Source organism: Pomacea canaliculata, linkage group LG10 (assembly GCF_003073045.1).
Source record: "Pomacea canaliculata isolate SZHN2017 linkage group LG10, ASM307304v1, whole genome shotgun sequence".
NCBI lineage: Eukaryota > Metazoa > Mollusca > Gastropoda > Architaenioglossa > Ampullariidae > Pomacea > Pomacea canaliculata.
The window spans coordinates 7354386-7371921 of record NC_037599.1 but is presented as its reverse complement, the minus strand read 5'-3'; the positions used below and the strand labels follow the sequence as shown (position 1 = coordinate 7371921).

Below are 17536 nucleotides of genomic sequence, written 5' to 3'. Positions count from 1 at the left end.
ATGAGCTGTCCGAAGTCCGTGGTAGTGCTATACTGAGGGCATCTTTACCACTGCTTTATAATTACAAAGGTAAAACTCAAATCCGCGGAGACAAACAGTGAGACAAGATGCTTTGTCTTGACTTGCCCCCCGCTTTGCCGCGGGGTAACGACTGACCCTCGGTTAATGAATACTTCTCCAATCTCAGTAATCCGTTTTCTTAAATGTCAATTTGTTTTTTAACATTTCTTTTTTTCTGTTTGTCTAGTTCGAAAACAATGACACAAACACCAAGGTAGGTGATATGAAAGTGTCTAGCCACACGTACCATTATAAAGTTACCTGAAAAACAAACTCTACAACGAAAACAATTTTCTTTTCATGAGTACTTAAAAATAAAATTGCACTGAACACAACATCCTTTCTTCTCGAATGTACACCAACATCAGCTTGAAGAAATTTCTCTATCCATATATTATATATCTAAATATGTATCTAGATGGTGTGAGTAAGATATAAAAGAACGCGTTCAACGTTTCAATAGGAATCGTAAAGAGAGATCGACTGTGATAAACAGACGATTATAGAGTATTTGTCCCCTGTTCATGACAAACACAAAGAACAGTAATCCGAAAAAAGAAGGAAAGATGAAAGGTGGTGGCAACAGAAGCGAAGTTAGCGGAAATTGAAATAGCAGTCCCTGAAGTGAGGATCAAAATCTGGCGGAACAAGGAGCTGCCGTGTTCGTATCCTGGGGTCCGCACAAAGACACCGACTGTTGGCGGCTGCGAGTTTCCGGCATCCGGGACAGAAGCGAGAAAGGAAGAGGAAAATGTAAGAAAGCAGACGACTCTTCTCTGGCCTTCTCTTGTCGTCCGACACACTTGAAAGAACAAGGGGCGCATCTGACCTCCAGTGTTTGACCTGGCGTGGACGGTCCTCACGTCCGCCAGATCGAGTAGTCACTGACCCATGGGGTAGGTTTAACTTTAAATGATCTGATGAAAAAGGCGATGAAGGAGGCAAAGGAAATCGGACTTCAGTACTTTCGTCGAGCTATTGACCTAAGGTCAGGACAGGTCAAGTTCGGGGCACGCAACACTGCCTCCAGTGTGAGGTCAAGGATGTTCTTTGGACTCTGAAGAATGCGGTGGTACGTGCGGTCCTGCATGTGGCCGGGATGGGTGGATGGGTGGACGGGTGGATGGATAGACGGATGGGTGGGAGGGTTGTTGGGTGGCAGTCTTTTTTTTTCTCTCTCTCTCTTCATATCTTACACGATTTCTTTCAGCCATACAAGAAAGTCCAGTGAAGCGAGGAAGAACAGCACAGCCTCATGCATCATCACCTCGCAGCAAGTCAACAGTCTGACGAAGCCACGAGGGTCGATCAGGGTCAGTTGTTCACACAACTACTGCCGACCCTTGACCTACGCAGTGACCCAGGACGACCGTTGACATGCCGAGCGGGGGAGTCTGTCGCTGTTGAGACTGACAGATCCTTGTTTCATCAGGACACGCATGGTTGCACCAAGTTCACAGGCTTCTATGAGCTTGAACGTTAATTCATTAGCTCAGACGCAGGGCCTTCATCAGATGACAACCAATTAGTTTAAACGAGTTAATTAATTTAAACGTTAAACGAGTCTGTTAATGATGACAGTTCCTTTAAAATAAGCGATGCTATATATATACAAACACACATGCACAAATCATGCATACTCACGCACACTACACGCACACGTACAAAACTCAACCACACGCTCACCACACTCACAAGCGCATGAACACACACATAAACACTCGGTTGTGACGTCACGGTTGTTAATAACACACACACACCGACACGCAGGCCGACCAACAGCCACTTGTAATCCACTTCATTCACGCGAGCTGATCGTCGCAAGTTTGTCCACGGCTTACCTCTGGTGACGTCATGCAGCACCTGACGCCTAGCCGCCCTCACCTGTGGAAACAGTACCGGGGGATCGATGGGACGGCGGTGGGGTAACGGTTCGGTATTAGAGCGATAACACCATTTGTCCCCCCTACACTGACGATCATGACGATCGTCTTGACCCACAAACACTTCTGTAGATAGGACACCCACACCTGCGTGCACGTGTGTGTTCATGTTACCAAATCTCCGATCAGACAAACGCACAGACAGTGAGATATTTGACAAACGCATACATTATTCTCTCCCCTACTCCTTCATTCTCCCGCCCCACCTCGCCTCCTAATTGCAGGATTACCTGCCCATGACAATACCCAGACAGATGTTATCGAAGCCTCGTGGAGTTAATTGTATCGAGGGATCGCATGCTGTGGCAGACATCAGCTTTCAGGTCTTGCCATCCCCTCTCCCTTTCCTCCCATTTCCTATTCCCATAGCTGTGCTCGTGAGCACGAGAATGGGGCGTCTGCAGCGGTAGGTGGCGGTGACGTCAGCTGTAAGGTCAGAGGGCAGGGGAGCACGACGAGAGTGATCGCGAACTGTGCATCAAGCCGCGGGGGATCAAAAAATGACACCATTATGACGTCACTGATGAAACACTTGCTACTCCCCGGCCGCTTCTAACGTTTATCATCGACGCTTATAACAGCCGGCGCCCTTCTGAGCTACTGCGCATGAGTGGCTTTTGCCTCGAAGAAAGGGCGAAGAAATCTCGAAGAAGCGCGTGCTGCGAGAACTCTAGCGAGAAATGTAGCGGTGTCAGTGAGTTTCCAAACCGTTTACCGTCATTGCTGGAACTACAGCATGCTACAGACGCGGAGTAGGGGCTGATGACATGGAAATTTGTTTTTTTAATTGTTTAAGGACGATACCTACATCAAGTTTCTACATGGATTTCCCTTTCGCTGTCTGGAATCTTAAACTGTTTTATATTTAGGGGTAATTTGTCATGGCTGACTTGCTAACGATCCGGACCATGTTTTCGTCACGCCTTCTTGCTGTGGCCTTAGTCCAACGGACGAAATACCTAAAGCTGCCGTCACACAGCCTCCGATTTATGGCGCAGAAGAAAAAGAGAACAACGTAGAAAAGAGTGGAAACAGTCTGCAACGAAGATTTATGGCCCACATACCGAACACACCATGGATGCACGTCGTTTCCCTTTTGGAGAAAGAGAAAATAAAAAATAAAAAAAATTAAAAAACAGATTTTCACCGAGGACGGAAAGACTGTCTCCAAGATAAAGTGTTTCGCACGACTTGTCGGACTGTGGGAACTAGCTTTATGCCAATGCCAAAAGATCTGCTCCCGCGTTTGCTGGTTCGTGGTGTTAGCGGGTGGGGTGGTGAGGGAAGGGGTGGGGTGGGATGAAGTGTCAGTAACCCACAAATACCCGCTGAAACCTTTAGGGTGACGTGAACGTTGCAGCATGGGAGTCGGTTCTCCTAAACAGAAAACCTGATCCGTGTGTGGCGCAGACTTTTCCAGAGCTCGCAAACTTCTGATTGCACCGAGATATACATCCAGACTGACAGCCGGCCACTTCCACAAGACAGCTCGCCCAACGTTCCTCTGTCATGAACAGCACTCGACAGTGAGGAGAAGTAAACACACCTCACTGAGTGCCAGCTCGGCTTCTAACCATGTTCCTGGACTGCCAGGACTGGGTGGAGCCACCTTGTACTAGCAAGGTCTCATGTTATATCTTGAGTACGCTCTCACCCCGATCAACTGAATATCCCACGGTCTTGATGACGTCACCATTGTCCTTTGTCTGATCATAGATTAGTTCTACTATTTTTGGGTGTATCGTATTTATAGCGATCACGTGGCGCTGATTTATCACATAACCGCGGGTCGATCGGCTGCCGTTCCTGTCGAACGCTTTCAAACGAAGAGTGTTTACTCGAACGGGGCTTGCGGTCAGCACCGGAAGTAGGCCCACGCGCATGCGCACAATCGATTTTTTGAAACCAACACTAAACAGCTGGGACGTTAAAGCGAGTGAGAGAAGCACAGACACTGCTCATCGTGATGCATTATGGCAGATGTTGCACACGGGGTACATGAGAAGGGGTCGGGTGGGCAGGGAGGACGCAAAAGGTAAAGTTCAGACTTGCTGTCCACAGCCACCTCGAGCCACGCTCTATCCAGTCACCTTATTTATTTCATTAGTTAAAGAAAATTTTTAAGTGATCTCTCTCCAACCCATCCCTGAACCTTAATCAGTGCTCGACAGTTTGGCAATAAATCAAGGGATCGCCTCCATATGTGAAGACAAATGAGGGAAAATATTGACGTCCTTCAGGAGATTCAACCACGAAGAAGAGTGAGACGCAGAAAAAAGAGAAGAGGAGGAGAAAAAAAAAGAGAAATGAAGAAGAAATGAGAAGAAATGAAAAGAAAAAAAGAAGGCGTAGTAAATAAGAGAAAAACGAGCCGTATAATTATTATCGCGTTATGCATGGCCAAATGCCGATTTCCTGCCTACCGGAAGTCTGATGTCATCTGCAAGGCCCGGTTATTATTTAGTAATCAGTCGCAATACAGTTCTTACACGGCCTCTTCCGCAAGCGCGTAACAATGAGCTCTTAACCTCCACACCAGACACATTCATGATTGCAGAATGGACAGGCAGGAAGCGAATCAGCCGTTGCTGCCCTCGAGGACAGTTTGATGAAAACGTTCGCTCGCGAGCATGCATGCAGGAAGACACAATAGAATATACAGGAGTGCACGTGCACTTCCTTGCTGCACAACCAGCGTATATTTGCAAACATCGTTCAGGAACATGGCAAGAAAAGTAATCCAGTGATACTGGATGCCAAGCATGTTTCCTTTTCCATACAGGCCCAAGGATTCTGGACAACCGGAAGCAGCCCAGGAAACACACAGAGAGAGAGATTTCCTGTCTATTTTCACCAGCTTCCAATCATGTGCCCACGCGATTTCAAAGAGAGACGACTAGAATGTAAAAGCAGGCGAGATGGGGCAGAGCGGAAGAAAAGATGGAGTGGGAGGTAGAGGCAGTTCATCAAGAGGTTTCCATTATGGGTGAGTGAGCTAACCCATTTCTCACATGTAAACTTTGGCCCACGCTTTGGCGGTTGCTGAATGATGTCCTCCGCACTTATTTAACCTCCCCTCCACCCTCATTTATGCAATGCAACAGCACATACCTAGAACATAACCTACATCTAGTCGCCCACCAAACAATGTGTGTGTACCTAAGATAACAACCTACATCTGGTCAACTCAGTTGTATGAGTGGGGGAAGGGACCCCCCTAGTACAAAATACACGATCTGCTCCCAGTAACACGAGCTGACGGTGTTCATTTCCCATCAAAGTTTGCTGAAGGTCCTATTTAATCAATCTAACCATAAAGCCTGCAGACAACTGCATTGATGTGTTTACTACCTGAACTAGGAGCTAGACATTGTGAGATTACATCAGTCAAGACCAGGTGATGATGGTATCCGTCACGGTTAGCTACAGGTTGTCATCGCCAGCTATAGTTTAGATGGCTGCAGCTTCTATCTGCAGACTATGTCCCGAATAGCGAATATTGTTATACAGATTGTCTGGTAATGCTAGTTGAAGATAATGATTGATGTTATTAGTTTTATATCACTGTACAGGTAATAGATTACCTGTAGAAAACTATAGACACCTGACTAGGCCACTGACTAGCCACAGATTACACCACGAACTGTATGTAGCTAGAAATTACATCATCCACCCTCTCCCCCCGCCTGTATCAACTGCCCCTTTCGCGGCTGATGATGGAGTCAAGACACTGACCATTCAACCCATTCCATGACTGACCCAAACTGACCAACATCTTCAGACCCAAACTCCAGGCGAATGGGAAGTCTGTGATTGGAGGTGCTACCTCTGTCAGGTGTCTGGCTGTTCCATACTGTCGTCTCGTCTCGAAGGAACGCAAGATCACTCAAGTGGAACAGACAGGCGACCGAGATTTTGTCGAACAGCCGCCACACATTCACCAAGCAGTGACTGGGGGCTGGCGGTCCCCATAGAGATGTCTAGCGATAAAAACTACTCAACAGCACGTATCCAACCTATTTGTTTCTTGTGCACGGAGGGCTGAAGGTTTTTAGGGGAAGTGTATCAGTGTATCGAGGCCGGAGGGAGTGAAACAAGTAAAGCCTGCTCTTCAGTATGCTCCACTGACCTCGGCACGGGTAACCAACGGCGGAGTGCTTGTTAGTCACTATCAATTAATTTTTTTTTATCAAAAGTTTTTTTTTGGTATTTGTGTTCCGTCTCTTGCCACCGTATCATGATTCAGCTAATTAATCAGCTCATTAAAAACTTCCCCCTACAACTTTACTACGAAAGACTCACCACGGCAGGCAACGAAAGCGAAACTGTTTTCTTCTCTTTCTCCTCCCTCAAACATTCTGCGTCTTGCACTAAATCTTTCAACTACTGGAAACCCACGAGAACTAGTTGTGAAAGTTAAGAGGAAAGTTCTACTCACACGTGACGTCGCTGACCACCGTTAGGAACACAAAACGAGTCCAAAGCCTCACAGCTGCACAGTGGCCGTTATGTCGGACTCCCCAAAGTGCACCTCCCGCTCTACGTCACGGCGCCGCACGCTCCCACACGCGTTAACGCACTGCGCGCGGGACCAAGCTCCATCCCCACCCTCCCACATCCTCCCCCCCGAGTCGACCTCAGCCTGTGTTCAGTCGACTGCCAGCCCCTACTCCACACAATGTTGGTTAATAATGACTCACGTTGCGCCCCTAACGAGGGCAAAACCTTTGTTCGCGATATCAGCGACGACACAAGCTCCTGTCGTTGACACAACCCACTTCTGCTGCAACGTGAAGTGCCCACAGGAGGCTCCAATCTTTGTTTACTTTGCACATAACAGAAGCTGCAATACGTGCTGGGTTGCAATTTTTGTCATCTCTGCCAGCTGCACGAGTGCTACTTTGCTCGGAGCGAGAGCGATAACTTCGTGGCTTAGTTTGCGGTTCGTTTCTGCGCGCCCGACCGACGCACGGCGATACCTCCAGCGGATTTTTTTTTTTATTTCTGTCACAAGGGAAAAAAAAATCAGCTGATAAAATGGATATATAAGTTGATTCGGGGTTGCAATTCGTACTCACATCACCTTAAAAAGCTTTGTTGTGACAGGACTTTCCAGGACACCGTTTCAGTACAGCGATGGTTTAGATACAAATCTTGGCACAAGCTGTGAACTGGAAAAGTTCGAGGGACCAAACTTTCGTCACATCAACTGTTTATCAAACGGCGCACAAGGTTGAGCGAATGTACTCGACACACATCTACAGCGTCGAGCAGCAAGAAGAACAGATTAAAATAAACAAACAAAACTGGAGGATAAAAAAAAAACTCTTCCTATCGCTCCTGCAGGATTTCCAAGGATTTCCACTGACAGGTAATATGTTTTGGGAAGGTGCCCCGTGATGCTTATCTGCCATCTCGCAATGACACGCATGTCGTCAAAACAATTCGCCACACCGCTTGTGAAATGTAGGTACAAGAGGTATGATAGACATTTGTGTTTTGTTTTCTTGTCACTATGCCAACATCTACCAGCCCAGACTGCGAGTCTGAAAGAGTTGCAAGAGATGTTCTGACAAAATGTGTTCTGATATCTGGACTTCCTCTGTAATCGGTTTAAAACAAAATTCACTTTCGTTCTTCTAAATTTAACCGCCAAGCACACTGTCCTAACTGATGTATGTGCATGTGTCACGACAAGTACGCTCTCTCTCTCTCTCTCTGACATACAAACAAAAGCACATTTAATTTCACCCTTAGTCCCTGCCACTTCTGTCAGTATTTGTAACCAATGAAACTAGTGTCAGTCTCTATAACTGTTGTCATTCCTGTCAGTTTTCTAACGATTGGCACCGTTTTTGGACATCTCTAACACTTCAGTCAACATGTATAAGCACTGACACCACCGTCTTTCAGCAGTATAAAATCCTTTAAAATGTTTGATCAGTAAATTACTAAGTGAACTAAGAAAATGAAATTTTCGTGCCCTTACTCACCTGGGTCAATTGTTATAAGGGTTATTTCTACCCCTTTGTTCTACCTTCGCCGCCTCATCTTTCCTCATCCTCTACAGAGTCAGACACCCGTTCCATAACTGGGTCGACTGAGCTAAAATAAGCCACATCACGTGAGTACAGAAGCGGTTTTTGTGCGCCATCGCGCTCGGATGAGACTGCTGAAACTATTACTCGAGGCCGCGTACCTAAGCCTGGCTTGTATGTTAAAGGGAAGCTACTCTGGACAGCAATAGTAAGCCAACTAACAGCGTTTGTCTCCTTATAACATCTCGCCCACTTTGCGTAAAAATATAATAGACGCGCTTTAATGTAAAGACACACAAAAACACGCACGCACTCACAAACATGTAGCATATTTAATAACTGGTGAAGAGGAACAAGACAATGAGGTAGAAGAAATGTGGAAAACACGTACATGCTCTAAAAATGAACTATCACTATATTTTGATAGCACTTCATCTTTAAAAAAAAAAAATAAAATCATATACAGTTTTCAGAAGTGGATTTTATTTTTTTAAAAGAAAATAAAATGTTAGTGTTTGCATTAGTCTGGCAATATCTCATATCTTTATTTTTTTTGTCTGTTTTGGTAATAGGGTTCATTTGAATCCTACTTAGGTTTCCTTGAACATTATTTTCATATAAACCAGAAAATCTTTTTTGAGATGTACAGTACTATTGAGCAAAATTAAAAATAAAAGAAGCACTCACCATATTATATTTGCAGTGAAGAGCTGTCCTTATCCTTCCCATCTCTTCCTCTTTGCCTTGTATGCATGGTCTTGCAGATGAATTGTATCCATTGATTCAACAGCCATGTTCTCATTTTCTTTTTTATTTTCATGTCTCTCTTTCACAGAAGCACATGTATTAGAGTTGATTAGATGCCATGAACATTAGGATGTGTTCCTTTTGCTGTCAATTCCCTGTTGTTGACTTCACACAGTAGGAGCTGGGAATGCAGTGCACCACTCTGTGTTGTGGTGGTGAAGATAAGACGAGTGTCACTGAATCATCCTGTCTTTCCTGGCCTGCACACCTTGACTGATTCTCAAACATGCAGGTAGGAAATCAGACAGCATTGGCTGCCTGCTGTGGAGTTATTGGATAAGTGCAAAGAACAGGATGCCTTATGATAAACTGGATGAATGTCACTTGCACAGAAAGTTGAGACTTGCAGGTACATGCACATATGCATACATCAGAAGTGTGAAGACATCTGCTGTTCAGCTCATATGCCTAACACGTCTGAGTACAATTTTCTTTTAGGTGGTCACCAATTGACTTTTGAACTAACCACTTGACAGCCACCAAAAAGCTATATACTTGCACCAATGGCCAATAATTCATAACGCTTCAAAACACATGTTGCATACATATCAAACCCCTTCACTGATTTCAGGCACTGAATATTTTTGACCCTATTTTATAATGAGATGTTTAGTACAAAGCATGACTGCAACATTCTACTTATATTTAATTAAGGTTCGTGATTTCTCTCTGGGATTTAAGATTTTATTGCTGCATTTTTTGTGGCTCATATGGCTCTTCTTTGTGAATCCTGCATTACTAATGAAGCTAAGTTAAATGGGTTGTCTTTCCAGTGTTTTTTTAAAATTTAAATTCTTCAACCTTTGATGATGAAGGTCGAAGAAAATGTATCATATATAATAGTTATATAATTTAGTAATCAGTCACAAAACTGGCAGCTGGGATTTTGTGAACAATTTATCAAACGTTGTTTCAGGCATGCACAGGAGCAGCTTAATGAAAACTGGTTTAATTAAAAAAAAAAAAAAGGAAAAAACATCCTATTTTTAGTCTGTAATTGTGGGTTTTGGTATTATTGAACCTCGTAAATTAATGAATACACTTAAATTTCAAGCATAAAATTAACTACGAAATTTACTACCACACAGTTTAAGGAAACGACTGCATGGAACACGTTCAAATTGTTCTCAAGAACTAAATACAGCAGCTAACACAGGGGAAGTCATTATACTTGGTTACATGCCGATTGCCTCCCTTGTCTTGCCAGCCTACACCTACTTGAGAATGGTAGCGGTTTCTTACAATTTTATTATAATAAATATATTTGCGTCTCTGAAGAAAAGAACTTAGGCCAAACTGTGAAAGCATGTTCTCATTCCTTAAACTGTCTTTTAACTGAGCTTTGATACTTGTGATAGAACTTGACAAAATGATTATTTCATGGTAAACTGGTCTGGACAGCCACCAGCTGCTCACTGTTTTTTCCCTACTCTATCATTACTGCATGCTATTTTTCACAAAATAAATGCTGCTACAGCAAATAAGCTTGTAATACATCAAACACGCAGGTAACTTATTTATCCGCTTCTTCGTCCTGTTTTTTTTTCAGTAAGAGTAAAGACATGGAGAAATCTACTTCCACAATTTCGTTTGAAGAAAACGGGGAAAAAAAAACAACTGTAACCTCTGACCAGAAAATGTGGTGATGGGAGGGTAGAAAATTATTTTCCCCAAGAGAAACAATGGCAAAGACTCTCAGTCAGCTGAACAGCAGTTTGACAAACATCGACGGAAGTTAGAGAAGTTTGTCCTGACCACTGTCTAGATTATGGGCACCGGTGTGTTTGGATTACCTGAGATTTTCTGAACCCTCATTCATCTTGGGGAAAAATAATTCCGCTGGAGAAGCCAGGACTTACTGTGCTTCGCTCTGCATGGATGAGTGGCGAGAAACCCCGGACTTGGGCGAGAGTTCGTAGTCACTGTCAGACCGATACAGGAACGACTCCCGGCGCTGGGGAGGTTCTGGAGGATGAGTCCAGAAGATGGGCTGCTGCCTTCCAGTGGACTTCGACCAGGTCCGCCGCCATTTTCAACATCAAAGCTGCAAAAAAAAGCACTCTAAATTAATATTATGTATGATATAATTATTTGCAAGATTAATCAATGGAGGAGTGATAATGAGAAGTTCATTCTAGAGTAAATCAGTAAACCTGTCGTCTGCAACGCTGAAAGAGGAAAAATAATTATTGTTCAGCGGGGCGTGTGATGACAGCACTGCGTGTGTTTTGTTCACCCAAGCGTGCAAGCTGGGTTGAGGAACCTCTGAGTACATCAGGAACAATGCTTGATGCCACAAAACCTTTGTGGATGTCAGTAAGGAGAGAGTGGTGCGACTACCTAAGCTTCTCTCATACTAAGTCGTGCAACGGATCACCTAGAGCCGCTGTCGGACTGTGGAATAAACAGACGGTGAAGCACAGACCTAGCATCTGACGCAGAAATTAATTTCGATCGAAACTGTATCATACTTCCTTGCAGACGATTTCTAAGGACTCTAAGAGAGAAAGTCCATGAGCTACATTCAAACTAGTTTCTGACCATCCGACTCATTAATTTGAACCACGTGAGATCGACATCTGACACGGACCCAATCAGATTCTAGTTTGCATTGTTTTTTCGCGAGTATTAACAAATACAAATTCTCGTCTTATAAAGGACCGACAGAGGGGGTGAGGGTTGGATTTAATGTTTTACGCCGGAGACAGATGAGGGGAAGATGTGAAACAAATAATGAACAGTTGGTGCAAGATCTGGGGTAAACATGAGGTAAATTAATGTACTAGTACACTGATGTCATAATTGATGTACTGATGTAATGGTATAATGAAGGCATGACATTTAGACTGAGAGGAAAATAAAGAACAAAAGAAAGAAAACAAATAATTTTTTCAGATGTTTGGAATGCAAACTAATTAAAAGAGAATGTTGATTGTTCTCAGGTGGTTATTACACTGCTTACATTCCATCTTGAGATTTTGTTCACACCGGTTTTCTAGAACTTATTTTTAATTTATTAAAGATGGTAGAATCTAAAGAATATACACTCAGACCCCCGCTGTAACTTTTAGCGAAGGAATGGACCACATATTGAAAATAATTTTCATTTTTGAACTGAAGAAAATCACAGAATATGTTCGGAATTATTCAGCGCGATTTCCAGTAAGTTATTTTGATATCGCATGTTTATTGTTTGATGAATCACATTGCTAAACAGTCTCTCTCAACTTCCCCAAATTTGGTGAGTTGGGGTGGAGGGAATTGTGTTTTACGCCTATCCAGCAACTAAGCCTAAGTCACGGCAAGCAGCCAGCCCTGTAAACAGATACCACATGCAGAGAAAGAACAGAGTGCCAGAGACGAGAGCTGAACCCAGGACATCCAGCCTTCACTGTATTGGTGACAACGGGTCGCCTTCCCGAACGTGAATATGCGCGCGTGCGTACATGCGTGTGTGTGTGTGTGAGAGAGAGAGAGAGCTGAGTATTGCAGAGACAAATGACAGGTGACGTCAATCAAACATCATGTCTGCAGGTGAGTTCGATCGCAGTGCAGCACCGTGCGTGCGGAGACCTGCGAGAGGAGGGAGGGTCGCTGGCGGACACCAATCAATGGCGCTGTACGTAACAAGTGCAAACAATGTTTAAACGATTTTCGCTACTGCACACGCGACAAGAACGAGGGGGATGTGACTGTTTCAACATCCCTACCCCCCAACTCTACCACACCACTTCTCTGCCCGACAGCAGGACATGGCGCAAACACATGTTGACAAGCCATCGACACGAGCATCACGGCTAAAAATAGAACACAATTAAAATAATCAGACCCATAGATGATTGTATTTATGTAAACTTAAGGCGTGAGACTGACTGTTTACTCCAAAATGTCTGAGATGCTGTCCGCTCACGTGGAGGAATATATCACCTTAGCTTCTCCTTCCTCTCCTAGACATTCTCTGTGCTCGTCTATTAGTCTTTGTTCGTCTGTCTATTTTTTTACGACAATCCATCCTTTCTTTAATTCTTCTCCGGGTTTCAAGAAGGCAGACAGCCAACAAAAATGGTGTAGCTGTGCAAGAGTCGACATCGAATTTATGAAAAATCCTCTGCCCTGGAGGGAATGATAATTGCGGGAGGTGGGGTGAGGGTTAGATATTTTAAACTTTTGCCCTCTAGTCCAGCAGCCAGCCTCTCCCTCCCTATCTTCAGAATTTGTTCCTTAGCCACTAAAAATGTTGAGCATCCAATCAGAGTGGCAGTAATCCTCAACAGACACGTTTCCAGAAATGGCAAAAAGCGCAACAATGAGCAGCAATGGTCACACACTGGAATTTTTCCCGTTTATTTCAAGAACCAGAACCGGTTCCCAACTTATTCTCCTCACAATTGCTCGTTTTCTTGTCTTAGAGCAACGAAAGCAATTTATATTTTCTTTGAGGGAAATTAACCAATCAACCAGATAATCAGCAAGCCAAGACGAGAAATTATTCTTTGGGTATGGAACGCGAGACAGTCAGAAAACATTCGGTCTGCATACACATCATCCACCCGCTATGTATTCTATAGACATGTATTCTGCACAGTGATACTTTCACCATTTCTACAAGACATGCGGGTGTAACGATGATTGCACACGTACAGAGAGAGAGAGAGAATGTATGTGCGTGAGATAATGTTTGTGAGACAGAGAGAGAGAAAAAATGTGTGTGTGAGAGAGAGAAGGACATAGGACGGACAGAGTTGACAGATGACAGAAACTGAACTCCGTTACCCCGCCATTTCCCTCTCACGCCTGAAAGACCTCGCTCGGCTCAATCCACCCAGGAACGAGGGTCGGTGCACCCGTCGGAAGGCGCCTGCAGCAGGTGGCGACACTGGCGGCAGTGGGGACACTGGGCTGCTCCTGCAGACGGCTGTGGTGGTCGTGGTGGTGGAAGACCCGGAGCTGTCGCTGCGAACCTCCATGATGGAGCTGGACAAGGACCGATGACGTGTCACGGAGACTGCTTGCAGGCTGAGGCCTTGACACTGGCCGCTCTCCACCCCGGGGGTGGCGGAGGTTACGACACTGTCCTCGGAGGCTCCCTGCAGCACGTGCACGTTCTCCTCCCGCTGCACGAAGCGCTGCACGCGCATCACCCTTCGCTGCTTCAAGCTGCTTGCACGCGCCAAACCCTCCATCGTGGACGTGAAATCAAACAGTTCAGGTCGCGTCCGGGATAACGATGCACTTCTTTCTGCTGTTAATCAGTGACGTGTTTTTTTTTTACTCAACCCACGCACCCACACACCTGTCTATGAGTTATATGACTCAAAATTCCTCCCACACGAGGACGCGACCTCTGACACAGGTCACCGCGACACGGAAGTGGTTGGCGTCCGCGACACTGATGACGCTTATCTGTTGACACGTACTTAACGCCCCTCGACAAAGGTGAAGGACATTGTCTGGTCGGTTAAACTGTGACGTAATGGGAGGTAAAATCTGTGTCACCTCTTCAATGTCCTCTGATGACCCTTCGTGCCAAACCAAGCGAACAAGTCCAGCAATGGAGGAAAAGCGCGTTAATATTTTGTTCCTCTTGTAACTAATTCTTGTCCTTTCGAAATTATTTCTTTTTCCTTCGTCTTTTCAGTCTCAGTGAGATGCTGGCACAACGCGACTAAACGTCAACAAATCCTGGCCCCGCCCATCTCATTCCTGGTCGAGGGTTTAGAAAAGTCGGACACGTCGGTTTAACGGCGGAAAGTCGAGAAGCGACTGTAGAATCTCTCACTCTCCTCACATTATATATCCTTCGACAGCTGACTGCATCACTTTGTAGGCATGCGTTCGCTCCTCTCTCCTGATGTAATAGGTCAAAGAAGGTGAAAGTCTTCCGCGAAGAAAGATAACCACCATATTCTCCTCAAGTGGGGGTGGGAAGGTTAATAAAAAAAAAACCCACCTTGGATAAACTCCAGGATGGTGATCAGATAAGTAACGGGGGTTGAGTTTGTATGCTGACATAAGTGTGTCACAACACAGAGTGGAAAACGGCGAAAACAAACTGCTTGGGGGTTCAGGAAAAAAAGGTCACAAGATGGAGTGAAGGTTACTGACTTCCGAGGTTTACAACCAACGCGACGATGAAGATCTTCAGTCATCAGTGCAGGAGAGACATGATGAAAGGAAGAAAGTGTCGAGGAGCATCATGATAACACAAAACAACAGTTCTCAAGCTTCACTCTCGTCTACAAGCTGACAAGCGATGAGTACAAAATATATACAGACGGTTCGACACTGCACTTGATAACCGTTTCTGTTCCAGAAGTAGAATTATTTTTTCAAAAAACGACTGTTCCTGCCGTTACAAGTACATTGCTTGCTACTCAGTCAATAAATCTTCTCTTTTTGAAGTCAAACCCTCGACGCAATCCGATTACACATCCTGAAAGACGCAGACGACGTCCACGAATGATCGAAGGGAGGAAAGGCGAGCGCCACCGTCAGGCTGCAGGATGGATCGTAAGGTCTCGTCAGGTCTGGAGGCGAATTGTGTTAGCGTCGCATCTGCGGCTCATCGTCAACAGTCGGGTACCAAAACAGCAGCCAGGATGTTGAGTCAGCCGACGACCTTAGTACCTTCAGGCACTGACATAAATAACACCATCCAGGCTTCACTTCATCCCCGCTCCCTCCGCAGCCGTCGACGCCAAGTTCCGACGCGGACCCTCCGGGCAAAGTGTACGAAGATTACACAGTCTGTAATAATCCGACAGGGGGGATGTCGCGATGACAACAATAACTGACGCGATGTTAGCGCTAATGGATGTGAACTAAGGACCGATAACGGTTGTGTCAGGCAACGTGTCCTTTTTATGTCTTTGTATTGCCGGCAGCTGACACGTGAAGCTGTCGGTACCCGGGTTTATGTTTCACCCACGCTGCTCACCCACACGACAGCTGGGTGGTGGAAAGTGTTCGATCATCATCCCACTCGCATGTAGTCTGTGCTTGTTCAGTGGGGAGGAGGAAGGCTAATGAACGCACACCACCAACCGTCGACTGACGAGTCCAGCGCCGATGTTCTTCCCCCTGCAACGTCTTTCGCAACACGCGATGGTCGTCTGTCCAACATCTGTTGCCACTTCGACAGGAATGGCAGGAGTGCGCGCATTCATGTTCCGAGGGCACAGTTTCTCCCGCGTGCTGCTGGTGCAGAGGCAGGCTGAGATAATAAATGACGTCACATGTGACGTCATACGTGATGCGGGGAGCCCTGCTGCACCGAGGCACCGTTGCACCATACGCTCCTTCGCAGCAGGTGACACACACACACGTGATCACGTCAGACAACGTCAGGTGGAGCTAGCTCCGCAGATCGTTCAAAGCTTCCGTCGCTCGCGAGGCTGGAATCACGGAGGTCATCGTCGTCGTGGGTCAGCTCGAGAGGCAAGTCGATGCCCACGGAGTAGGAGCGATGATCTCTCCGTTTCCTTGACTAAAGACTTCTCTATGCAAATTGTCCTTACTCTCAGCAGATGTGCTGGTCTCTCTCTCACTCACTTGGAGTTGCCTCCCTTCGTTCTTCTCTTCTCACTCGCAAGTCTCGTCTTACCAAGTGTGACGCGCTCAGTGTCGGCCGGGTGCACACAATCGGTCCCCGCTATGAAGACAATCCACCCGCTCTTCTCGCCAACGTTATCGACTTCAGTGCCACGAATGCCAACTGTACTTCGAGAACTCGACATATCATTTGTACTTTTTTCTTATTTCTTCTTGTAGCGAGTTCCCTAACGGCAATCGACTTTGAACCGACTGCCTTCACTCATCTTTGCTTCTTTCCTGTCTTCCTTTTCCCTTCACTCTCTGTTTCTTGTGCCCTTGCAAAACCATGAAGGTGGTGCCGGACAATCTCCACCTTTTCCCTCATCCATCTCTAGAAGCCATTATTGTCGTCAGGTCTCGTCCATCACTCTGTCCTGCTACTCAATCCACACTTCACTCGTCCTCTTGACTCTTGCTACAATCTGTTTTATGTCACTTTCGTTTCTCTCTGTGTGCTGTCGCGTGGCGTCCTCTCGCGGGTGAGTTTTCACCCTGTGACACAGCAAACACGATCGTTGGCACGTCACTACTTGCTACCACATCCGGGTCCTGTGCAACTCGTTCGTCCGTTTCGCGATCTGTTTAAACTGCTTCTGACGAGAGTTGCGAGGGCGAAAGGCGGCGTCAGTAAAAGATCAACGGGTGCTAGGTACCCGTACAATGGCGTGCGGCCGTGAGAAACACAAGACCTCTGCGCAAGGCTATTCCACGGCTTTTTTTTTTTTTCCTTTTCTGTTTTTGACACACTCTACGTGGCGCGGACGTTGACAGAAATGACACACTCAGGACAAGAAGTGAAGGTGACGCTCACTGGCTGTTCCTGTGTTGCCTGCACGCGTGACGTATCCCAAGATGTCAGCAACGTGATCTTTGTGATTCAGTGACATAAATGATGTGACTTCTCAGTGTCATTAAAAAATGGAGCGTTTGTAATTAAGGAGTGCCAGTTATGACAAATGTTAAGAAATGTCTTTTTAAAAAAAGTTATGGCTACCATCACGTAGCTCTTAGTATTACACGTGAAATCATTCGCAGGAACTACTTTACTGTTGAACCTGTCTTAATTAATAATAATAATTACAAGAACAGGATCTC

At 45.5% G+C, this 17536-nt stretch overlaps 1 protein-coding gene and 1 long non-coding RNA gene across 9 annotated transcripts in view; one reads left to right on the top strand and one right to left on the bottom strand.

Annotated features, from left to right (window-relative positions):
• Window positions 1–17536, bottom strand: part of LOC112573681 (cAMP-specific 3',5'-cyclic phosphodiesterase 4C-like) — a 308076-nt gene that overhangs the window by 91939 nt on the left and 198601 nt on the right. For 6 of the 8 annotated variants that reach the window (XM_025254256.1, XM_025254261.1, XM_025254257.1 and 3 more), the window contains one exon: window positions 10708–10892. In XM_025254256.1, coding sequence (XP_025110041.1) covers window positions 10708–10724 — 17 coding nt within the window. In that variant the 5' untranslated portion in view covers window positions 10725–10892. Of the gene's footprint in view, window positions 1–6441; window positions 6556–10707; window positions 10893–13621; window positions 17149–17536 lie in introns of those variants that run through there. The other 2 variants (XM_025254258.1, XM_025254254.1) reach the window with 2 other exon arrangements.
• Window positions 6659–10688, top strand: LOC112573683. The gene is made up of 3 exons (XR_003101272.1): window positions 6659–7374; window positions 8964–9080; window positions 10398–10688. It is a non-coding gene; the product is annotated as an uncharacterized LOC112573683 (long non-coding RNA).